Source organism: Nomascus leucogenys, chromosome 22a (genome assembly GCF_006542625.1).
Source record: "Nomascus leucogenys isolate Asia chromosome 22a, Asia_NLE_v1, whole genome shotgun sequence".
NCBI classification, from domain to species: Eukaryota; Metazoa; Chordata; class Mammalia; order Primates; family Hylobatidae; genus Nomascus; species Nomascus leucogenys.
In genome coordinates, this window is record NC_044402.1 from 13,617,638 (window position 1) to 13,642,721 (window position 25,084).

The window sequence follows — 25,084 nt, forward strand, 5'->3', positions numbered from 1 at the left end:
AAATGCTGGAATTACAGGTGTGAGGCAGCACGCCTAGCCTTCATGTGTTCTTATTTGGGGTACAAAGACATTAATTCTCTATTTGATGAAAAACGTTTATAAATACTATTTTGGAAAGGACCTTGGAAATTATCCCTGTCAAAAAGCTTACTGTACCACAATTATATTAATGGCCTAAGGGAAACTCTTTTCTACTTAAGTCTTCCTTAATTCCCACTTTCTTCATTTAGATTATGAAGTAACATGCAAGGTATCTTGCAGCTAGAACTGAGTAAGTTCATATTAAAACTGTTTTGCAGACAGACCAATATTTCAACAGATGAAAAGATATTTTCACTACAATTATTCATAATAAAGCTATATCTTTATCAAACATTCACTACTTACTGATATCTCAGTCGTATATATGATGAAACACCAGGAATTCTGAAGAGTTCTTTATTAATCTAAAAAATAAATAAAAGCCTTATGAATGTGGTATTATGATTTCATTCTGTTTATAATTATGGTGTTTAATTTGTATCTTGCCCTAAGGCATCAGGAGCAGCAGCAAGTAGTATAATATGTGGTCCTTTTTTAAAAAAGAGATGTCATAATTTTAGGAATCTTAAGCTTACATAAACAGATAATAAAAGACAAAAATATTTAGGAAGTTTTTTTTTTTAAGTTGACATTACCTTATGTTATTGAGAATCATAGAAGAGGTGGGATTTAAGATTACTCACTAAGGATTGGTAAGACATGGGTAGAAACAAAGAGAAGGTACTCAAAACAGAGGAATAACAGGAGTAAAGGAGTACCAGAGATCTCAGATCTCTGCACTTTTGAGTAAGTTTTAAAGTACCAGTGAAAACACTAGCCTGGCACACATTCACAAAAGCAAAAAATAAAAGATAAGGCCTAATGAACAGAAAGGGGCCAGATAATGAAAGGCCTTGGAAACTGAACCTAGTCTTGCAGGCAACAGAAATACTTTAAGACTCATTATCAAGTAGAAAGATGGCATGATACAGGTAATTCTGTATTTTGGTTGGGGATATTAGCTGGTGTGTATGATTGATATGACACAGAAAGCAGGGAGATAAAAAGAGAAAGTATTTAGTGGACCACTCCCTCCTAACTTTGCTGATTCTATCTTGGGACCAAATTTCTTCAGTCTCAAATTGTATTTTATAGCTCTGCGACATTAATATATTAGTTGTTATCTAAGTAACCAAGGCTTGAAATGCTACATGCTGATTCTTCACTTCTGGGACAGTCTATTATTACCAGCTCCTGATTATTCTTCCCTCAGGAATGCTTTGCACATCATTCCCTTTCTATTCCACTGCCAGTACCCTAATACAGGAAAGGCCTCACTACCTGATGTTTGGGTTTCTCAGTTTCTCTGCCTCCAGTCTTTCCTCCCTTCAACCAACCTAAACACTGCTACCAGATTCATCTCCAGAAATATCCTGCACCTATTACCCCTTGCTCAGAAATCTCTGAAGGCTTCTTACTGCTTGAGAAAAGACAAACCAAATGCCTTAACTGGCAATGGAGGTTGCCAGGAAGCCACCCTGACATCACTGTTCAATGTCTTCAGGCCCAGCTCATATTCCACCTCCTTACAAATTCCCACATCTAGTCTAGACTAGAACAGCTCTGTCAACAGACATATAATGCGTGCCACAAATGTACTTTTTAACTTCTTCATGGCCACATGGAAAAGTGAAAAAGAAATGGGTGAATTTTAATGTATTTTATTTAACCCAATAGAACCAAAACATTATTTCAACATGTAATCATGTTGAATATTTTACATTTTCATATTAAATCTTCAAAATCCACTGTGTATTTTATATTTACAGCACATTTCAACTAGACTAACCACATCTGAAGTGCTCAATAGCTACATGTGGCTAGAGACTACTGTATCAGTGCAGATCTAGACTCCAGACTATAAAAATCAATGCTTTACACTATAGAGCATCATGTTGTCACCCCTAAAGTGCAGGTTGGCACCATCCTATGTTTATGTACATGTCTCAGGCTAAGTTTTAATAGTATTGCCAACCATTTACTCTCCCAGACTAAAAACTCAAGTCACCTTCTTACCATTAACTTGGCGGTCAGCAGGTGAATCCCATTTGACATTTACTTAGTGTCTGACCTCCTTCATGTCCTGCCTCCGTGGAGGCCCTCATTGCCTTACCTGAATGATTGCCAATTTCTTTTCATCTAGTTTTTCTGTTCCCAGTTGATCCTCCATAGAGCTGTCAGAGACCATCCTAAAAAAACAAATATCCTCCTGCTCACTCCTTGCACCAAATATCCACTGGATTCCTGCTAACTACTGAATAAAATCTAAACTCCCTATTGGAAACCAAGATCCTTCACAAGCTGATCTTAACCTACCTCTTGCTTCACCAATCACTCGTGCACTAAATGCTTAAGCAGGTTGATTATCCACTCTCCCTAAGTATGCTAAAGCTCAAAGCTCTGTATTCCTGTACTGAATCCCGAAATTACCTTCTCCTGTTGAGCTCAGCAAATTCCTTTTGATGCTACATGAGCCAGCTGACATATTTACTCCTTTATAAAGCCTTTTTGTTGCCCTAGGCAAAGTTAGTTATTTTGTTATAAAGGAGGCACATAAAGTATTTCTTGAATGTTCAATGTAGAGGAGTAAAAGTGATCACCTTTGTATACCCAATACCAACTTCAGTGGTCAAGGCAGCATAAATGGGTACTGCAAGAAGGTATGAAGCCTCATCATATCATAAATTGCTTCAGAGCACTGGTTTTGACAGATACTACTTCATCGCAAATATCTCACAGTTACTAGCCCTCTTCATAATGATCGTACATGTTGCCGGGCGCGGTGGCTTGCGCCTGTAATCTCAACACTTTGGGAGGCCGAGGAGGGCAGATCGCTTGAGCTCAGGAGTTCCGGACCAGCCTGGGCAACATGACAAAACCCCTTCTCTACTAAAAACACAAAAAAGTAGCCGGGCGCGGTGGCTGGGCTGGTGACCACAGCTACTTGGGAGACTGACGTGGGAGGATTGCTTGAGCCCAGGAGGCGGAAGTCGCAGTGAGCTGAGATGGCACCACTGCACTCCAGCCTGGGGAACAGAGCGAGACCCCGTCTCAAATAATAAATCGGCCGAGTGTGTTGGCTCACGCCTGTAATCCCAGCACTTTGGGAGGCCGAGGCGGGCAGATCATCCCGGCCAACAAGGTGAAATCCTGTCTCTACTAAAACTACAAAAAATAGCTGGACGTGGTGGTGCGCGCCTGTAGTCCCAGCTACTCGGGAGTCTGAGGCAGGAGAATCACTTGAACCCGGGAGGTAGAGGTTGCAGTGAGCCGAGAATCGTGCCACTGCACTCCAGCCTGGGCGACAGAGCGAGATTCCTTCTCAAAAATAAAAAATAAAAAATCATGACCGTGCATGTTGATGACAACTAAGGTGAACTAAGCAAAATCCAAGGGAAAACAGGAGTTTGGGTTAGCCCTGGAGCTCACTGAGTGGGGAAGTCTCTTCCGGGTCAGCTGAGGGAGAGCCGCCGTTTCATACTGGGGTTGCAAGGCCGGGCATGGTGGCTCACGCCTGGAATCCCAGCACAGGCCAAAATGGGAGGATCTCTTGAGCCCAGGAGTTCGACAACAGCCTGGGCAACATAGTGAAACCCCGTCTTTATTAAAAAAAAAAAAAAAAAAAAAAAAAAAGAAAGAAAAAAAGGGGGGTTAAAGGGATTGTAAAATTAAAAATTAGGGGATGGGTATAAATGACAGCTCAGGTTCGCCTGGTCACAGGAGGCCAGACTTTCCAGGGTTACAGTCTGACCTCTTGTTTTCTAAAGAGCACGTAAAATATAGTACGAAGTCAAAAAAGAATTAGAACTTCGCAGTGATAGTGGAAGCGCTGGAGGGCGATGGCGGGAGGGCGCGAAGGGCCGAGACCCTTTTAGTACAGTGTGGAAAAAACATCCGAAAGGTCTCTGGAGCCGATGAACTACAAGGACGCCTAAGCGGTGTCCAGAGCTTAGTAACCTCGTGGTCTCTCAACCCAAAACGACGGGAAGAGCCCGAGCGGGGGAGGCTAAGAACGCCGTAGCCACGAGGCCAAGGAGCTAAAGCTGGCGTCGGTTTAACTCCTCCAGCGCCAAAAGATGAAAGGGGAAGCAGAAAGGAGGGAAGAAGATCCCGGGAGGGAACCGTACGGGCTGCCGCAAAACAGCTGGGAGCTTGAAACCCATGGAGAAGTCACTTCTCTTTCCCTCGCTGACCACTTCTGCCGCGAACGACCGGGACAGTCGCAGCCGAAGCGGCGGGGGTGAGTCCTCGGGGGAGACCGAGTCGGAGTCGGGGCCCGGCGCTCCCAGAGGGCCAATGACGCCGCCTTCCCCAGCCAGAGGCTCGCTCCTTTCTCCCGCCCTCACTTGCCTCGTCAGGCCTCCCCCAACGCCGTCCACTGCCCTTCCCAACCCCTAGGCGAATCCAGGTTCAAGAGGTAGAAAAGCCGATGCTGGCTCAGCAGGGCCGGAGACTACCGGCCGGCAGAAGCCCCACAGTGGCGGCCGCCATTTTGGAGCTGGAGACTAGCGGCGGAGACGAGGAGGACCCAGGGCGAGACCATCTCCGGGGGGTGGGCACGGTGCTGTGGGAAGGCGACGGCGCTCACGCCTGCACGCCTCGTCTGCGTGGAGCGAAATTTTATTCAGAAATTATTGGTAATGTTTGGAAGCTAAAAAAAATGAGAGGAGTCAACCCTGAGGAGGAAGAAGTAGTATGATTTGCTGGCGTCACCCCTCTGTTCCGTGCGGGCGCGGCGAATGGCAGGTCCCGAGGTCGCAGCTTCCACTGGCGCCGGTGGCTGAGTTCCCCGTTGCCCTTGGTCTCGGGGTCGTTGTCGGCACTGAGGCTGCAGGTGGGTCTGGAGAGCCCGGGGGGCCGCCGCGACGAAGATCACGGCGAGGGTGGCGGGGAGGGTTCTAGGCAAGCCCTCGGTGCTGTGCCTGTGTGGAAGGGTGGTCTGGGCTTCCCCGGGGCTTCGGAACGAAGGCGACGGGAAAGGAAAATGGGGTTTTCTTCGGGTGGAGGATGGGATTTCCGGGCCGGAGCTTTTGGAAAGGGTTTTCTGAGGCTGTCATAACAGGAAAACGTCCGTAGAGATGTGACCCAGTGACCGCCCGCTAACCGGACTGGAGAGGAGACCGGCCGGGATCCCACGCCTGGCCTGAAGTAGGGAAGACGTTGCCTCCCCTCCGCGAGCAGCTTACATTCGTCCAAGTCCCAGCCTTCTGTCTTCTTGCTAACCTCGCTCTCTTCCAAACCGCAAATCCTCTTGAGCCGACACCGTTGCACCAAAATGATGCGCTTACCCTTTTGCTTTGCTTTTTTATTTTTATTTTTGAGACGGAGATTCACTCTTGTCACCCAGTGCAATGGTGCAATCCCGGCTCACTCCAACCTCCGCCTCCCGGGTTCAAGCGATTCTCCCGTCTCAGCCTCCCAAGTAGCTGGGATTACAGGTGCCCGCCACCACACCCGGCTAATTTTTTTTATATTTAGTAGAGACGAGGGTTTCACTGTGGTGGCCAGGCTGGTCTCGAACTCCTGATCTCGTGATCCACCCGCCTCAGCATCCCAAAGTGCTGGGATTACAGGCGTGAGCCACCGCACCTGGCCCACCTTGCCTTTTAAAAGAAAAAAGTATGGCCAGGCTTAGTGGCTCACGCCTGTAATCCCAGCATTTTGGAAGGCCGAGGTGGCCGGATCAAGAGGTCAGGAGTTTGAGACCAGCCTGGCCAACAGTGAAACCCCATCTCTACTTAAAAATACAAAAATTAACCGGGCGTGGTGGCACCCGCCTGTAGTCCCAGCTACTCGGAAGGCCGAGGCAAGAAAATCACTTGAACCTGGGAGGCAGAGGTTGCAGTGAGCTGTAATTGCGCCACTGCACTCCAACCTGGGCCACAGAGAGAGAAAAAAAAAAAAAAAGCCGGGCGCGGTGGCTCACGCCTGTAATCCCAGCGCTTTGGGAGGCCTAGGCGGGCGGACTACCTCAGGTTGGGAATTCAAGACCAGCCTGACCAACATGGAGAAACCCTGTCTCTACCAAAAATAAAAAATTAGTTGGGCATGGTGGCGCATACCTGTAATCCCAGCTACTCGGGAGGCTGAGGCAGGAGAATCCCTTAAATCCGGGAGGTGGAGGTTGCGGTGAGCCAAGATCGCGCCATTGCACTCCGGCCTGGGCAACAAGAGCAAAACTTCGTCTCAAAATAAAAAAAAGAAAGAAAAAATATGAATTGTATAAGTATGCCAGTGTCAGAGGAGAGGCAGAAATTCAGTCTACATAGTCCTAGCACAGCTTAGTGCTAAGCACTTTTGTTGGCAATAATGTATTGATTGTCTTTCTAGGATGTTGTCATATGTCTTCTCAGTCATTGTACATGATTTATTAGTTTAGTCCAAATGCACACAGGTGTATTTTGAATTCAACTGTATGCACGAATTTTTACAGAAAATTGGCAATCCAACTATGTTTTTATTAAATTAGTGCAATTTATTTTCCACATGATGACTATTACAGGTTCAGCATCCCTGATCAGAATGTTGGAAATCCAAAATGCCTCCATATGTGAAACTTGAGGCCACAAGTTTGAGACCAGCCTGGGCAACATAGCAAGATCTTGTCTCTACAAAAAAAAAAAAAAGTTTTTTAAAGAATTTTTTTTAATTAGCACCTGTAGCTCCAGCTTCTCAGGAGGTTGAGGTGGGAAGATCACTTAAGCTCAGGAGTTCAAGACTGCAGTGGACTATTATAACTCCACTGTACTCCATCCTAGGTAACAGAGCGAGACTATTTAAAAAAAAAAAAGTTTCATATAAGATTACCTTCAGGCTATGTGTATAAGGTATATTTAAAGCACAAATGAATTTTATGTTTTAATTCGGTCCTATCCCCAAGATAGCTCATTATGTGTATGCAAATATTTCAAAATCAAAACATCAAAAACACTTTAAGCATTTTGGATAAGGAAAAACCTATAGTTCTGTTCCTCCTCATCTACCTTCTGGAAACTCAGCATTTAAAAGCTTTTAAGTACCATAAACATCAATTCAAGAAGGGGTTTCTTAGGCATGAGCTATAATAGGAGCCAGAACTGTAGGGTGAAGCTTAATTTGAACTCCAGCTCTGTACTTAATAGCTATTTGGATTAAGCTGTTTTCTTATCTGTAAAATGTAAATAATAGTTATTTCACATTACGTATAGAAATATGTGATGGCTCTGGTACCTAGTAAAGTAGTAGTCTTTTTTTTTTTTTTTTGAGACAGCATCTCGCTCTGTTGTCGAGGCTAAAGTACAGTGGTGTGATCTCAGCTCACTGCAACCTCCGTCTCTTGGCCTCAAGCAATCCTCCCACCTCAGCCTCCGGAGTAGCTGGGACTACAGGCATATACTACCACACCCAGCTAATTTTTGATTTTTTGTAGAGACAGGGTTTTGCCATGTTAACCAGGCTAGTCTCAAACTCCTAGGCTCAAGCGATCCATCCGCCTTAGCCTCCCAAAGTGCTGGGGTTACAGGCATGAGCCACCTAGTAGTCACTCTATAAAAGTAAGTTTTCTTCTCCCTTTGCCTTTTTTTTTTTTTCCCCCTGAGACAGAGACTCGCTCTATCCCCCAGGCTAGAGTGTAGTGGCGTCATCTCAGCTCACTGCAACCTCTGCCTCCCGAGTTCAGGCAATTCTCCTGCCTCAGCCTCCTGAGTAGCTGGGACTACAGGCATGAGCCATTATGCCCACCTAATTTTTGTATTTTTAGTAGAGACAGGGTTTCACCATGTTGGCCAGGCTGGTCTCGAACTCCTGACCTTGTTGTGGTCCACCCGCCTCAGCCTCCCAAAGTGCTGGGATTACAGGCGTGAGCCACCACACCCGGCCCCTTTACCTTTTCTAGAGTAATTTATATTCATATCTGCAGTGACATTATTGAATATAGTTTTTTTTTCTCTCATATCTTTTAATTTCCTTTCTAAATTTAGTTTTCAGTAATTACAGCTTTACCTAAAGAATTCCATCTCTGGCAAAATTGTATTAAATTTGTTTTCGCATTGTGAGAGGTTCTAAATATGTTTTACACATGTAAAAGTTCTAAATGAGAGCCAGGTGCAGTGGTGTATGCCTGTAGTCCCAGCTACTTGGGAGGCTGAGGCAGGAGGAATACTTGAGCCTGGGAGTTGAGAGCTGTAGTGCCTGTGAATAGCCACTGCCCTCCAGCCTGGGCAACATAGCAAGATCTTGTCTCTTTTACAAAAAAAATTTCCAAAACAACATGAGGAGGGTGCAAACAATCAGCTGTTGCAGGTAGAATTTTTTTACATACCCTTGCTGTTTCTCTGCTCTGTATCATATCACATCACTATTGAAGCTAGTAGTAAAATTTAATAAATAGACCCAGTGCAGTGTAATTTTATATTAATCATTGTCCCGTATGTAATCTTCATCAATTAGATTTTAAAGTATTATACTACATTCTGATGCCAGGCAAACAAAGAAGCTTATTAGGCTTTTAACATCTATTACATCTATGTCTATCATCTTCTTGTTTCAGATGCAATTTATTTATTTTATTGAGATGGAGTCTTGCTCCGTCGCCCAGGCTGAAGTACAGCGGCACGATCTTGGCTCACTGCAACCTCCGCCTCCTAGGTTCAAGCAATTCTCCTGAGATAACATGCACACCACCACACCCGGCTAATTTTTGTACTTTTAGTAGAAATGAGGTTTCGCCATGTTGGCCAGGCTGGTCTCAAACTCCTGATCTCAAGTGATCTGCCCACCTCAGCATCCCAAAGTGCTAGGATTACAGGCATGAACCACCACGCCCGGCCCAGATGCAATTTGAAAGCTATTTCAAAAAAACAAAAAAAGCAGTTGTATTTCTGATATATTTTTTTCTTTTAGCTATCATGGTGAACTTACTTCAGATTGTGCGAGACCACTGGGTTCATGTTCTTGTCCCCATGGGATTTGTCATTGGATATTATTTGGACACAAAGAGTGATGAACGGCTAACTGCCTTCCGGAACAAGAGTATGTTATTTAAAAGGTTAGTCTGCATTTTTTTAAACCAGCAATTGGCCAAATTTGGGGAATATTCTTTTTGATGTGTGCCAAAAATAAATAGAAGGGGTAATTTTTCCCCCTTGAGGACTTAGAGTCAAATGATACTGTTTTTAGTCTTGTTTGTTATTGAATCCTTGGATAAAACAATATGATTACCTCTAGAATGTAAAGTCTTCATTTAATGAATAGGCTGTTTCAGGTCTTTGAAAGTATCATCTTTTTTTAATTAAAAGTGCATTTTAATACAGAAACAGTTTAAAAGTAGCTGACCAAAGCCTAGCTTATACACAGCTTCCACATATATTGTCATATATTATCTTACTTAAGACATGCTATAGCTGAGATAAATAGTAATAACAGCAGCTAGGTGCTGTGTTCTTAGCGACACTACCTGAGAGCTTTAGACCGGGTGGTAGAGTGATAGCAACTGGCAGCTGCCTAGTCCCATTGTGCCTCTAGAGATGGCTCCTCTGGCAGCAGAGAGTTCCAGTTAACAAGACAGGATGCCTGCCAGTGGGCATACAGCTGGGTAGGAGGAAGCTTGAGGGGCAAGAGGAGTGAGCAGCATCCACAGTGGGTATGGAGAGATGGTAGAAGTGATTTACAAATCAGGGATTTCAAGAAAGAGAAAATAAGCTGGAAAGGGTTTAGAAAACATTTTGAATGAACTCACTGAGCAGAGATAATAGCTTTCATACAAAGATAAACTAAGTAATTACAATTCTTTAACCCAGAAAAATGAAGCTAACGGTATGGTAAAAGTTAAATTCATGAATGAAAAGAATAAATATGATGAATCTAATATGTAAGTTTTTTAAATGGATCAGTGTAATAGAAAATAAAATATTGGCCAGGTGCAGTGGCTCACGCCTGTAATCCTAGCACTTTGGGAGGCCGAGGCAGGTGGATCACTTGAGGTCAGGAGTTCGAGACCAGCCTGGCCAACATGGTGAAACCCCATCTCTACCAAAAATATAAAAAATTAGCTCGGTGTGGTGGCACACAGCTGTAATCCCAGCTACTCGGGACGGTGAGGCAGGATAATCTCTTGAACCCAGGAGGTGAAGTTTGCAGCGAGCCGAGATTGCGCCACTGCACTCCAGCCTGGGCTACAGAGCCAGACTCCGCCTCAAAAAAAAAAAAAAAATATATTGCAATCGTTCTTCTGACTTCCCCTTTTATCTGGTATCACAGTTTTATTTACAGTTTTTCCATTTCTTCCTTTTTTGCTTTCCACACAGGGACTTGCAACCCAGTGAAGAAGTTACCTGGAAGTAAAGACTGGCTGGATTATCGAATGTTCACATTTTAAAGTTCTGAGAGAAATAAAAACATGAAGAACCTGAAATGTCTTTATTTTTATACAAAGGTAGTCCTTCTAGTAACAAGCATACTTAAAAAATAATTATTAGGGCCCAGCGCAGTGGCTCACGCCTGTAATCCCAACACTTTGGGAGGCTGAAGCGGGCAGATCACCTGAGGTCAGGAATTCCAGACCAGCCTGAGCAACATGGTGAAACCCCATCTCTACTAAAAATGCAAAAAATTAACCAGGTATGGTGGCACATACCTGTCCTGTCAGGCAACAGAGTGAGACTCCATCTCAAAAATAAATAATAAATAAAATAATAACAGGTACCTGATTGTATACATTGGTATTAAATTTATGATTAGCATTTAATTTGCTGTTTCTCATTTTGGACCACAGTACTATTAAATCATAGAGCAAATTTTTTATCATGTATTTTTCAGAAAAAAATTTCAAACCTTGTGCTTCAATGGGACTTAAAAAGGATGATGCCAAGATTTTGACAAAAATCACATACTGAAAATTTTAGGTGACCTTAGCTTTGGCAAAGATTTTCCCTTTTTTCTAATGTAGGATACACACGGGAAGCAAGGATTTTTAAAATACAACACACAAAACATGAATTAATTTAATAAATCAGTAAGTTGTACTTTATCAAAATGTAAAATTTTGCTCTTCGAAAAACACATCTAGAATATATAAACCTTATAGCTTAATAATAAACAACCTAACTTTTTTTTTTTTTTGAGACGGAGTCTTGCTATGTCGCCCAGGCTGGAGTGCAGTGGTGTGATCTGCAAGCTCCGCCTCCTGGGTTCCCATCATTCTCCTGCCTCAGCCTCCTGAGTAACTGGGACTACAGGCGCCTGCCACCACACCTGGCTAATTTCTTGTATTTTTAGTAGAGACTGGGTTTCACCATGTTAGCCAGGATGGTCTCGATCTCCTGACCTCATGATCCACCTCAGCCTCCCAAAGTGTTGGGATTACAGGCGTGAGCCACCGCGCCCAGCTTCAACAACCTAACTTTTTAAATGGGCAAAAGATTTTAACAAACACTGCCAAAAGATATGAGGATGGCAAGTAAGCACATGAAAAGATACTCAACATTAGTAGTCACTAGAGAAATGGAAATTAACAGCAAAATGAGATGGCACTACACACCTATTAAATGGTTAAAATTAGGCTGACTCACGCATGTAATCTCAACACTTTGGGAGGCCTAGGCGGGTGGATCACCTGAGCTCAGGAATTCAAGACCAGCCTGACCAACATGGTGAAACCCCGTCTCTATTAAAAATACAAAATTAGCTGGGTGTGGTGGTGCATGTCTAATCCCAGCTACTTAGGAGGCCGAGGCAGGAGAATCACTTGAACCCCAGGGGCGGAGGTTGCAGTGAGCCAAGATCGTGCCATTGCACTCCAACCTGGGCAATAAGAGCGAAACTCCATCTCAAAAAATAGATTTAAATAAGTAAAAATAAATGGTTAAAATTTGAAAGACTGACTACCAATTGTTGGCAAGGATGTAGAGCAGCTAGAAGGCACACTGCTGGCAGGAATATAAAATGTAGCCACCAGTGGTTGTCCCACCTTGGAAATAAGTTGAGCAGTTTCAGGTAAAACACACCTACCACTTGACCCAGCTATCCCAGTCTGAGTTATTTACCCAAGAGAAATGAAAGCATATATCCGCACAAAGACTCACATGAATGTTCGTAGCAGCTTGATTAAGCCAAAAATGAGATAACCCAAATGTCTATCAACATGAATGGATACAGTGTTGAGTCCATATCATAGACTACTACCCAGCAATGAAAAGGAATGATCTATTGATACATAATATGGATGAATTTCAAACTAATAGTGCTGAATGAAAGAAGCCAGATAAAAAAGAACACATGCTATAGGATTCTATTTATATAAACAGAAAATGTTATAAACAGCCATCTGTAGTAACAAAGCAGTTCAGTGGTTGAGAGATCAAGGTCTAGAAGGTGTTGAAAAGAATTACAAGGAGGCTGGGCCAGGCGCGGTGGCAATGCCTGCAATCCTAGCATTTTGGGAGGCCAAGGTGGGCAGATGGCTTGAGCCCAGGAGTTCGAGACCAGCCTGGAAAACATGGTGAGACCCCGTCTCTACTAAAAATACAAAAATTAGCTGGGTGTGGTGGGGTGTGCCTGTAGTCCCAGTTACTCAGGAGGCCGAGGTGGGAGGTCACCTGAGCCTGTGGAGGATGAGGCTGCAATGAGCCGTGATCATGCCACTGCACTCCAGTCTGGAAGACAGAGTGAGCCCGTGTCAAAAAATAAAATATAAAATAAAAACAATAGAGAAGTAAACTCTTAAAAATATTCCTTTGCCTTCAATATATGAAAGAGGAGATTGATGAATAATACTTGAAAAATCTGTAATCAATTAGGAGAAGCAGAATATTTTTAGAAAGGACAAAAATAGCACTAATCAGAAACATTAGGTTGTATTTCTTTTGTTTTCTTTGGTTTGTTTCAAACATATATATTGCGAGCAATATTACACCTAAGTCTTTTGTCCTTAAGGGATATATGGAGAGTTTCAACACAATGCTGTTGTGTGTATTTTTTTCTACCTCCCTTTCCTGGAAATACGTGTAGTATTTTTTATGAAACATTAATTGCTAATGCGAAGATCTGTAATAGTAAATTGGATTCTCTCTTGATTCATTTTTTATAACAATATCATCAAGATTCAGTTATCAATTTTTAAAACTATGGCCGGGCACGGTGACTCACACCTGTAATCCCAGCACTTTGGAAGGCTGAGGCAGGTGGATTGTTTGAGGTCAGCAGTTTGAGACCAGCCTTGCCAATATGGTGAAACTCCGTCTCTACTAAAGATACAAAAATTAGCCAGGCATGATGGTGCATGTCTGTAATCCCAGCTACTTAGGAGGCTGAGGCAGTAGAATCGCTTGAACCCGGGAAGCAGAGGTTGCAGTGAGCCAAGATTGCACCACTGTACTCCAGCCTGGGCGATTGAGTGAGACCCATCTTAAATAAACAAACAAATAAATAAATAAATTGCCAAGTTCTCTTCTTGGAAGCCACATTTTGTTAATTGTTTTAGGTAGGATTGAATTTAGGAGAAGATTACAATGAAACGATACCCTTTAGTTACCACTGATTTGTGTTGCAAGTCCGAACACTTAATACGCATCATAATTTTTAAAATGCCAAACATTTGAAATTCTGTTAAACTATTTCGTTTTGGGTAACAAAATTCATGCCAGTTTGGATTTAATGGGTACAGTGCTCAAGATGGAAATAGCTCTGTGCAGTCTCTCTTGTTGACACAAGATTTTTTTTTTTTTTTTTTTTTTTTTTTTGAGACAGAGTCTCACTCTGTCGCCCAGGCTAGAGTGCAGTGGAAGGATTTCGGCTCACTGCAACCTTCGCCTCCCAGGTTCATGCCCTTCTCCTGCCTGAGCCTCCTGTGTAGCTGGGACTACAGGCGCCCACCACCACACCCGGCTAAATTTTGTATTTTTAGTGGAGATGGGGTTTCACCTTGAGCATGCCTACATTAAAGCACCATTACATCATACTGGAAGTATTACTTTATATACTACTGAACTATCAGCTTTTGAGGGGCAGAGGAATCTTACTCTTTTTTTTTTTTTTTTGAGATGGAGTCTCGCTCTGTCGCCCAGGCTGGAGTGCAGCGGCGCAATCTCAGCTCACTGCAAGCTCCGCCTCCCAGGGGTTTATGCCATTCTCCTGCCTCAGCCTCCCCAGCCCAAGTAGCTGGGACTACAGGCGCCCGCCACCACGCCCAGCTAATTTTTTTGTATTTTTAGTAGAGACGGGGTTTCACCGTGTTAGCCAGGATGGTCTCGATCTCCTGACCTCGTGATCGGCCTGCCTCGGCCTCCTAAAGTGCTGGGATTACAGGCGTGAGCCACTGCGCTCAGCCTTTTTTTTTTTTTTTTTTTTTTGAGACGGAATTTTGCTCTGTCACCTAGACTGAAGTGCAATGGCACTATCTCGGCTCACTGCAACCTCTGCCTCCCAGGTTGAAGTGATTCTCCTGCCTCAACCTCCCGAGTAGCTGGGATTGCAGGCACACGCCACCACACCCAGCTAATTTTGTATTTTTAGTAGAGACGGGGTTTTGCCATGTTGGCTAGTCTAGTCTTGAACTCCTGACCTCAGGTGATCTGCCTGCCTCGGCCTCCCAAAGTGCTAGGATTTGAGCCACCATGCCCAGCCAACACAAGATTTCAATGAATAAGATTACAGAAAAGGTGAGTAGCCTAAGATGACATAGAAAGTGTACTGGAAGTGCATCTGTGTGGTCTATTCTGTCTCCATGAACTCTTTCCTGATTAGCTCGGTAACTTCTCTCTCTCCTACTGAATTATTGGTAATTTTTTGTGCCAGTCAATCGAAAAGACTTCATGCATTAATTCATTGCTCTGTAGCAACCCTTGACCTAAAGAGTAAGATTCCAGCACTTTGGGAGGCCGAGGCAGGCCGATCACGAGGTCAGGAGATTGAGACCATCCTGGCTAACATGGTGAAACCCCGTCTCTGCTAAAAATACAAAAAAATTAGCCGGGCGTGGTGGTGGGCGCCTGTAGTCCCAGCTAGTCAGGAGGCTGAGGCAGGAGAATGGCGTAAACCCTCGGGAGGCAGAGCTTGCAGTGAGCTGAGGTCGCGCCACTGCACTCCAGCCTGGGTGACAGAGCGAGACTCCATCTCAAAAAAAAAAAAAAAGAGTAAGATTCCTCTGCCCCTCAAAAGCTGATAGTTCAGTAGTATATAAAGTAATACTTCCAGTATGATGTAATGGTGCTTTAATGTAGGCATGCTCAAGGTGTAGCAGTGGCACAAAAGACTTTTCCTTAGTGAACTTTCCAGAAGTAAAAGGAAGAAGCTAGTATGAATAGAGTGTGGAGTGACTGGGGCAGAGAGAATCTGGGGAGAACAGAACAGGACAGATGGTTGGTCCAGATCACAGAGCCTGTTGCCCAGGCTGGAGTGCACTGGTGCGATCTCATCTCACTGCAACCTTTGCCGCCCAGGTTCAAGCAATTCTGCCTCAGCCTCCCAAGTAGCTGGGATTACAGGTGCCCACCACAACACCTGGCTAATTTTTGTATTTTTAGTAGAGATGGGGTTTCACCATGTTGGCCAGGCTAGTCTTGAACTCCTAACCTCAGGTGATCCACCCGCCTCGGTCTCCCAAAGTGCTGGGATTACAGGCATGAGCCACTGCACCCGGCCGTCACTGAAGGATTTTGAAGTAAGAGTTGTGTAATTATTTAAGAATCCCTGCCAATGTAAGTCCCCTGAAGGTGGGACTGTTTGTCTTTTTCATGGTTATAGTCCCAGGGCCTGATACACAGTTATTCTTGTTAAATGAAAGAAAATCTTGTGAGATTTGCATTTTTGGAAGATCACTGACAGCACCATGAATCAGACATATTGAGACTGGAATCAGAAGACCAATTCAAAGATCCTTGGACTAGACTACATGAGATACCAAGAGGGCTTGAACTAAGTAGTAGCAATGAAGACAAGGGCAAGAGAGAGTTAGGAGTGGATTTATAGCATTTGAGGACTGACTGGAATAAGGGGTGACGTGGAGAAGTTGTGGGAAGAGAATAAAAAATGATTCCCAGATACTTGGTGCTATGATCTGAATGTTTGTATCTTTCCAAAATTCATTCGTTGAAATGCAGTCCCCAGTGTGTTGGTTTAACAGGTGGGGCCTTTGGGAGATGATTAGATCATAAGGCCAAGCCTTGTGACTGGGATTAGCACCCTTAAACAGAGAGGAAGCTTGTTTGCCCCTTTTCCCCTACCACCATGTGAGGACACAAAAAACACACCACCTATGAGGAATGGGCCCTCACCAGACATTAAATCTGTTAGAGCCTTGATTTTGGACTTCCTAGCCTGTAAATTTATTACAGATCTGTATTAAATTTCCGTTTATAAATTACTCTAAGATATCTTGTTATATCGCCCCAAAAAGACCAAGAACTTCAACTTCATTAATTCATTTGAAAGACATCAACTACAATTTAAAAAAACAAAACAAAAACAGAAAAGGTGGTTTGCAATTTTTTTCACTTCATGAGACTATGATTTATTTCCCTGGGTAGGCCACACAAATCCTTAAGAACATGGACTTTACCCCATACAAGGCTGTGAACTGTGCACACAGAGATGCTCGATAAATGGTACCGAATCCTCTCCTTCAGCACCTGGTCCTCTCTGGCAGTCTCCATTCCCTTACCTCTCACTGCCCCCTCTGCTTCTCTGAACCTGCAGTCCCCAAAGTCACCAATGGTCTCCATAGCAACAAAATGTAGTGGGCTCTTATACGTCCTTATATTGCTTGACTTCTTGGCAGCAACTGACACTGACTACCCACCCCTTGAAGCATCCCCTGCCCAGGCCTTCCACAATGTCACACTCTCTTGCTTCTTCTCCCTTCTCCTTGGCTATTACTTCTCCTATCCTCAGGGCTCAGCTCTAGCCCTCTTCTCAATCACCTCCTTTTCCCTAGAATTATTTTATTCACTCCTATGGTTTCAGTTACTTTTTTTTGAGACACAGTTTCACTCTGTTGTCCAGGCTGGAGTGCAATGGCACGATCTTGGCTCACTGCAACCTCTACCTCCCAGGTTCAAGTGCTTCTCCTGCCTCAGCCTCCTGAGTAGCTGGGATTGCAGGCATGAGCCACCAAGCCCGGCTAATTTTTGTATTTTTAGTAGACATGACGTTTCACCATGTTGGCCAGGCTGATGTCAAAATCCTGGCCTCAAGAGATCTGCCTGCCTCAGCCTCCCAAAGTGCTGGGATTACAGGCATGCACCACCACAATGGCCTTAGCTACCTGTTTTTTAATGACAATTCCTCATTGAGTTCAAAGCAGCCTCCTGAACTTCAGACTCCGTATCCAACCATTACTCAACATAGTTACTCAAATGTCCATAGACATTTCAAATTCAGTATCTCCAAAATGTAAGCTCTATCTTACTCTCTTCCCAAAACCTTGCTGCTCCTCCCATTTTTCTGCTCTCAATACCACTCCTGGCACAGTGGCTGCCCAGGTCACAAACCCAGAAGTCACCTTCATATTTCTGTCTCTTACGTTCCCCAATCCCTCACTGTGGTAGGAGTTATTAAGAAATTATTTTAGGCAGATAGAGAGGAAAAGGGGTCCTTGAAAAGTTTTTGTCTCTTTTGAAGCAGCTCCAGAAACGTTTCCTGTCTAGCATAAAAGCCCTGACTCTTAGACCCGAGCTGGCAACCTTTAATGTGCAAATGTTGGCAGTTAGAAACTGGGTCCACCAACACGGCGATTCCCACCATTGTCCTCTTGCCCTTGCTCTCACATGTGCCTGGCAACATGGCCACCCCCACATATCCCCACATGTGTAGAACATCATGGCGCCCTGTATTTGCATATTAAAAGGATAGGGTGGGAGGGCCAGTTTTATTAGCGGGCTACATGAATGACATGCGTGGTCAAACCAGTCCCCTGAGCCCTATGCAAATAAGACACCGCCTCCTGCAGCCTCCTCATATAACTGGCTAGTATCTCCCACGCACTCTGGGTCTCCTCTCTCGGCTTTGGAGCACACTTCCCTCTGTCTCTGTTCAGGGGAGCTGCTTCTTTCTTTCTTCTCCCTTCCTTCTTGCTTATTAAACTCTCCGCTCCTTAAAACCACTCCACGTTTGTCCATGTCGTTTTATGTAATTCGACTCAAGACGAAAAACGCTAGTATTCCTCCACTCGGTATCATCACCACATTCTGTTGAGTCTCTTTACGTCCAAAGAATCTCTCAAAATGGCCTATTTCCATGTTTAAGACACTACCGTAGTCCAAACCACCATCATCTCTCCCAAGATTCCTTCAACAGCAACTGCTTTTTTCTGCAGCCAGTGATCTTTCTAAAAGGCAAACATGAGCACATGTCTTCTTTTAAAATATTTATATAGCTTCCCACATCCTTTAAAAAGTACACTTTGGCCAGGTGCAGTGGCTCACACCTGTAATTCCAGGACTTTGGGAGGCCAAGGCAGGTGGATCACCTGAGGTTGGGGGTTCGAGACCAGCCTGGCCAACACGGTACAACCTCTTCTCTACTAAGAATACAAAAATAGTTGGACTTCGTGGTGCGCGCCTGTAATCCCAGCTGTTTGGGAGGCTGAGGCAAGAGAATCACTTGAACCCAGGAAGCGGAGGTTGCAGTGAGCGGGGAGATTGTGCCACTGCACTCCAGCCTGGGGGACAGAGAGAGGTCTGTCTCAAAAAAAAAAAAAAAAAAAAAACCAAAAAAAACAAGTACACCTTAATCTGGTTTCAAGGTGCAAGATCTGCACCTATTCTTCCATTTAAGCTTCATCAAACCGCTGCTACCTCCCCGTCTCCCACACAATTTATGGGACTTCTAAGTTCTCTCTAAAGGGCCCGAACACCTACACTGGTAACAAGCCACCTGGATTTGAATCCTGGCAAGACAACTTACTATCTGACCTTGGACATTGTGCTGTTCTTAACCTCTCCGTGCCTCGGTTTCCTCATGTGTATGAATAACATCAACACCTACATCAAAGTTCACTGTATTAAATTTGATAATATATCCAAAGCATTTAGAAAAGTGCCTAGCTCATAGAAAGCTTTATATAAATATTAACTATCATTTTTTTCCTTTTTTGGGGTTGGGGGGAAGGAGTTTCGCTTTTGTTGCCCAGGCTGGCGTGCAATGGCACGATCTCGGCTCACCGCAACCTCGGCCTCCCGGGTTCAAGCGATTCTCCTGCCTCAGCGTCCCGAGTACCTGGGATTACAGGCATGCACCACCACGCCCGGCTAATTTTGTATTTTTAGTGGAGACGGGGTTTCTCCATGTTGGTCAGGCTGATCTCAAACTCCCGACCTCAGGTGATCCGCCCGCCTCGGCCTTCCAAAGTGGTGGGATTACAGGCATGAGGCACCTCGCCCGGCCTAGCTATCATTTTTATACAAGTGCTAGGTTTTGGGAGAATATAATGATGGCTTTTTCTTACTAAACTTTCAGTGCAGGAGGAGGGGAAAGAAAGTAAATAGTTATATGAACACAGTAGAAAGTACAAAGTGGAAAACAAAAAGAACACAGAACCCAGGTGAGCCGTCCAGACCTCCCCCCAGAAACCTAAGAATCCATAGAAATGGGTGGGAAGTGGAGAAGATCCTCCAGACAGCAGGTGGCGATGTAGCATCCCCCAGAAGGCCCGCTAACAGAAGCTAGGAGGACGCGCTACCAAGGTCACGTGTCCCCGGCGTTCACTCGCTCTTCGCTTCACGACACTCGCATCCTCGCGGGTGATTGGCCTGCGTATGGCACGTGGGCGGGGTACCGGGGCGGGCCGGGGAGGGGCGGGGTGGGCGGAGGAGAGGGGCAGGGGGCGGAGCTGGAGGGGGTGGTTCGGTGTGGGGGCCGTTGGCTCCAGACAAATAAACATGGAGTCCATTTTCCACGAGAAAGTGAGTGTCCGCGTTCGGTGGGGAGCTGTCTGCCGCGCGGTGGCGGGCGTGGAGCGCTGCATCACCGCCTCCCAGAGGGCTGGGTGGGGCCCGAGTCGCCCCCATGCCGATCTCGCCCGGCGAGGGGCGCCGCCGCAGCCTCCCGCCTCCTCGGCTCGGGGAGGGGAGCATCACCTACGCCCCTACTTCCCCCGCGGCCCCCGCCCTTGGAGCCGGGAGGGAGTATGGGCGGGGCCGGGGGCGTCTCGGGACACCGGAGTGGGGTGGCGCCCAGTGGGTTTGCTTCTGCCTTTCTCCGTCACTTTCCATCGCTTTTCGGAGGATTCCTTCACCCCTCCCCAATCCTTCCCTCTCCCTAGGGTCTAGCTAGAGTCACCTCTGGGACACTTCTCTCAACCCCTCCTACCCTAATCCTGGCAGAATTAACTTTTCCTCCTCCGGACTGCTCAATTCTATATTGGAGTCTTCCCTACACGTAGATCTTTGGGGTCTTGTTCATGTCATTTCCCTGCACTAGGTCCGCGAGTCTCCCGAGGGAGGAGACCTTGGCTCGCCCACTGTAGGGCCTGATATTTAGGAAGTGAAGTAGGAAACCCGGCGTGCCCCTAAACAGGGAAGTCGTCACAAGAGTTTTTATTACGGGATGTTTGGGTTTGGTTTCTTTTGGTACTCCTATCTTTCCGGAGCAGGCGGCCAGCTTTGTTTTTAGGTATTAGGAGTGGACTGGGATGATTTTGTTGTGGTCTGCCTAGCCTGCTGTCCCTTTAACTCTTCAGTGACCATGCACTTGAAGATACCGTTTGTGATATGTGAAGAAACTCCTCGTTTCTCACATACTATTATCCAGCCATTTGTGTGTGAGTGAGGCCTTCCCCAGGACAGCTTTGGCACATGATATCTTGTTTCATAATAGTTTCGTGTTTGGAAAGAGTTGCTGGTAAGGCTATTATTTAATAGGAGGAGCAAAGGGTTTTTGTTTTATTAAATACTTATAAATGATCATTTATCCCAGACATTTAAAATTCACACACAGAACAAATAAAGCAAAGACAAAAGAATACATTTGCCAAATGTAGATCTGTAGTATAAATCTTTTTTTAATTTTTATTTTAAAGATGGGGTCTCATTCTGTCACCCAGGGAGGTGTGCAACAGAGAGATCATGGCTCACTGCAGCCTTGACTTCCTAGGCACAAGCGATCCCCCCGCCTCTGCCTCCAGAGTAGCTGGGACTACAGGTGCATATCGCCAGGGCCAGGTAATGTTTTTGGAGAGACGGGGGTCTCGCTGTGTTGCCCAGGCTGGTCTCGAACTCCTGGACTCAGGTGATTCTCCCACCTCAACCTCTCGAAGTGCTGTGATTATAGGCATGAGCCACTGTGCCTGGAACAAATTGTTAAGTACAATGCTTTTCATTGTAGAAAACATCTCGGAAACTTTTGAAATAGGCTGATGTTCAGTGGGGGAGGAAGGACACAGTTGTATAGTTGTCACTAATTTTTTGACTTGATTGACATGACTTGTAAATCATAGACAATAGAGATTTGGTTGCTTGGCTGAGTAGAGTGGGTGAAAAATACACATGTACTTTTTTCTAAATTTTTTTTTTTTGAGATAGAGTTTGGCTCTTGTCACCCAGGCTGGAGTGCAATGGCGCGATCATGGCTCACTGCAACCTCCGCCTCCCCGTTCAAGCGATTCTCCTGCCTCAGTCTCCCCAGTAGCTGAGATTACAGGCGCCCGCCACCACGCCCAGCTAATTTTTATATTTTTAGTAGAGACAGGGTTTCACCATGTTGGCCAGGCTGGTCTCCAACTCCTGACCTCAGGTGGTCCGCCCGCCTTGGCGTCCCAAAGTGCTGGGATTACAGGCGTGAGCCACCGCACCCGGCCATATTTTTGTTATTAGTTTTCAGAGGCTTTGGTGTGGGACCGCATTTCAACATGGAAGGCCTTAAACATGTTCCACACTGCTTCCTGAGAATTAGACAAGATTTTTAACAATATTGATTGTTACCTAGTTGGGACACATTTCTGCTGACCCATGGGATCAAAAAAAGCTGGGTGCTAGCCTAGTGAAAATCTACTTACCCGAAAGAAATCCCTCTTAGTCCAGGTGCAGTGGCTCACGCCAGTGCTTTGGGAGGCCCAGGTGGGCGGATCACGAGGTCAGTAGTTTGAGACCAGCCTGGCCAACATGGTGAAACCCCGTCTCTACTAAAAATACAAAAAATTAGCCAGGTGGGGTGGCAGGCGCCTGTAATCCCAGGTACTCGGGAGGGGGAGGCTGAGGCAGAATTGCTTGAACCCGAGAGGCAGAGGTGGCAGTGAGCCGAGACTGCGCCACTACACTCCAGCCTGGGCAACAGAGCGAGACTCCGTCTCACAAAAAAGAAAAGAAAAAAAGAGTCCCTCTTAATTATCAGCGTGTGTATAGGCCTACAGATGCTTCAGGAATACATTTACCATTATCATCAACTTGTATGTACATAGCACGTGAAGATTCAACAATTTAATTTTTTGGGCATCCTCAAGAGTATGCACCTATAACCATATGGCCCATTGTTAATCTCCTATACAGTCCATTCTGGGAATGTTTGGGCTTACTGTGCCATTTTTCAGTTCACTGCCTTCCCCTCTGCAATATGCCTTTAACCCTTGCTAGGTCCTGGGTTTGGAGAGCCAGAGAACCAACTTTGGCCCTAAAGAAGCTGTGTAGGTAGGAATATCTGCCTACAAAGGGCCTTGCAACCATTTCCTCTTGGAACCTTGGTTTCCTCTTTCTGAGTTGTCACTTTGAGTACCCTTTATTAAGTTAGAATGTAAAAACAGTTTCTCACTGATAAATCTGCAGTGCCTGAGATAGGGCCTGGCACAGAGTAAGCACGCAATATATATTTGAATGGGGCCAGGCGTGGTGAGACCTGTCTCTACAAAGAAGGAACAAAATTAGCTGGGCGTGTTAGCACATGCCTGTAGGCTTGGGAGGCTGAGGTGGGAGGATTGCATGAGTCTGGGAGGTCGAGGCTGTAGTGAGCCATGATCGCACCACTGCACTCCAGCCTAGGGGACAGAGCAAGATCCTGTCTCAAAAGAAAAAAATGTATATATTTGAATGGATAAAGAGAGGGCTTTGAGTTTCTGAGATATATATGGTGCTGTTTATCTAAAGTAAACAACTTTTCCGTAAATATTTTAAGGCTTTGCAGGCCAGCTGTAGTCCCTGTCCCACATTCTTATTTGTGCATATTTTTCCCAACCATGTAAAAACGTAAAGTGCATTCTTAGCTACTGGGGCAGGTTGAATTTGGCCCATGGGCTAGAGTTTGCCAACCCCTAACTTAAACCTTTGTACTAACTCTATGACCAGTAACCACTAGATTTTTGTTGTTGTTTGTTTTAGTTCTGGTGCTTATTTTCTTTTTTTTTTTTAAATCATTTCTCGGCCGGGCGCGATGGCTCAAGCCTGTAATCCCAGCCCTTTGGGAGGCCGAGACAGGCGGATCACGAGGTCAGGAGATCGAGACCATCCTGGCTAACACGGTGAAACCCCGTCTCTACTAAAAATACAAAAAATTAGCCGGGCGTGTTGGCGGGCGCCTGTAGTCCCAGCTACTCGGGAGGCTGAGGCAGGAGAATGGTGTGAACCCGGGAGGCGGAGCTTGCAGTGAGCCGAGATCGCGCCACTGCACTCCAGCCTCGGGGACAGAGAAAGACTCCGTCTCAAAAAAAAAAAATAAATAAAATAAATCATTTCTCCTGCTGATGTGTCTTGGTGCAGTCACTGTGCCATTTGTATTGGTGCTTTTAATGTAATGCAAACTGGGAATAATATCTAAACTTGCTGGAGTTGTACATAAAATTATTGAAAATATTGAAAAGATGCTGAGCATTGACTCTGTGGCATTCATTGTGCCCTTTTGTGATTGCTGGATTTTAGCCACCTTTAGGACATTTGAGCTTTAGGAGAAGCCAAATTCTGTATAAATGACTTGAAGTGCTAATAGCACAGATTGTGAAACCTCTGCCTGGGTTTGAGTCTCAGCTATGCCTTTTACTACCTGTGTGATCCTGAGCAAGTTACTTAGTATCCCTGTCCTCTAGTTTCCTCCTTTGTAGTGTGGGGATAATAGCATAGACATAACCTGAGAGTTAGAGTGTAGAGAAGGCTCCCTGGCAGATAGTGCTGTAGAAGTACTGGCCCTTGCCGTTACTCAGATGCTTGTGTTTGCTGAACCTCATAGTAAGGGCTCGGAGAGCACTAAGAGGAGGTGAGAAATGCTGCTAGATTGACAGCTTGTCCCCAGATAGCCCATTCCTGAGAGCACCTTAGGTTTATACCTGATTTGTGTTGTAGTTAGTAGTGTCTGTGGTAATTTGAACTAGTTTCAGGTTGGTCTTGAAAACCTGGGGAGGTTGGGGGTAAATGATTTGGTAGCAGTTCTCTTTTGTGATTTTATAAATTATCTTTGTAGAACTGCAGTTTGCTAATTCTCTGAGCCCAACACAATGAAGTCTGGGCCTAAAATTGTAGGATTTCTTTTATTTTTAATTTATTTATTCCTTCCCTCCCTCCCTCCCTCCTTTCTTCCTTTCTTCCTTTCCTCCTTTCTTTCTTTCTTCAGAGTCTCGCTCTGTCACCAGGCTGGAGTGTAGTGGCACGAACTTTCTTCAGAGTCTCGCTTTGTCACCAGGCTGGAGTGCAGTGGCGTGAACTCAGCTCACTGCAACCTCCGTCTCCTGAGTTCAAGAGATTCGCCTGCCTCAGCCTCCCGAGTAGCTGGGACTATAGGCGTGTGCCACCATGCCCAGCTAATTTTTGTATTTTTAGTAGAGACGAGGTTTCACCATGTTGGCCAGGATGGTCTCGATCTCTTGACCTCGTGATCCACCTGCCTCAGCCTCCCAAAGTGCTGGGATTACAGGTGTGAGCTACCACACCTGGCCTATTTTTTATTTTTTGAGACAGAGTCTCGCTTTGTCACCCAGGCTGGAGTGCAGTGGTGCAATCTCAGCTCACTGCAACCTCCGCCTCCTGGGTTCAGGTGGTTCTCCTGCCTTAGCCTCCTGAGTACCTGGGACTGCAGGTGCCTGCCACCACAGCTGGCTAATTTGTGTATTTTTAGTAGA

General features: G+C 45.2%; 3 protein-coding genes across 4 annotated transcripts in view; 2 read left to right on the forward strand and 1 right to left on the reverse strand.

Moving 5' to 3' along the window:
- CPSF2 (cleavage and polyadenylation specific factor 2) overlaps positions 1-2,892 on the reverse strand; it is a 39,791-nt gene extending 36,899 nt beyond the window's left edge. For both annotated transcript variants that reach the window (XM_030803169.1, XM_030803168.1), the window contains exons 1-2: positions 2,512-2,892; positions 388-446 (exon numbers count right to left, since the gene is read on the reverse strand). The gene's annotated coding sequence lies outside the window, so the exon portion shown is untranslated. The remainder of the gene's footprint in view (positions 1-387; positions 447-2,511) is intronic.
- Positions 2,893-3,743: 851 nt separating this feature from the next.
- On the forward strand, positions 3,744-10,471 carry NDUFB1 (NADH:ubiquinone oxidoreductase subunit B1). Its single transcript, XM_003260895.4, has 3 exons — positions 3,744-4,915; positions 8,962-9,106; positions 10,365-10,471. The coding sequence occupies exons 1-3, from the start codon at positions 4,777-4,779 to the stop codon at positions 10,399-10,401; spliced, it is 321 nt and encodes a 106-aa protein (XP_003260943.2). The 5' UTR covers positions 3,744-4,776; the 3' UTR covers positions 10,402-10,471.
- Positions 10,472-19,868: 9,397 nt separating this feature from the next.
- Positions 19,869-25,084, forward strand: part of ATXN3 (ataxin 3) — a 50,386-nt gene continuing 45,170 nt past the window's right edge. Inside the window, exon 1 of the mRNA XM_030802809.1 lies at positions 19,869-19,955. Coding sequence (XP_030658669.1) covers positions 19,932-19,955 — 24 coding nt within the window. The 5' untranslated portion in view covers positions 19,869-19,931. The remainder of the gene's footprint in view (positions 19,956-25,084) is intronic.

Coding starts and splice junctions, on each gene's coding strand:
- NDUFB1 (XM_003260895.4), top strand. CDS start 4,777: ATGATTTGCTGGCGTCACCCCTCTGTTCCGTGCGGGCGCGGCGAATGG. Junction 4,916..8,961: donor TGTCGGCACTGAGGCTGCAG/GTGGGTCTGGAG, acceptor TTTTTCTTTTAG/CTATCATGGTGAACTTACTT. Junction 9,107..10,364: donor AAGAGTATGTTATTTAAAAG/GTTAGTCTGCAT, acceptor CTTTCCACACAG/GGACTTGCAACCCAGTGAAG.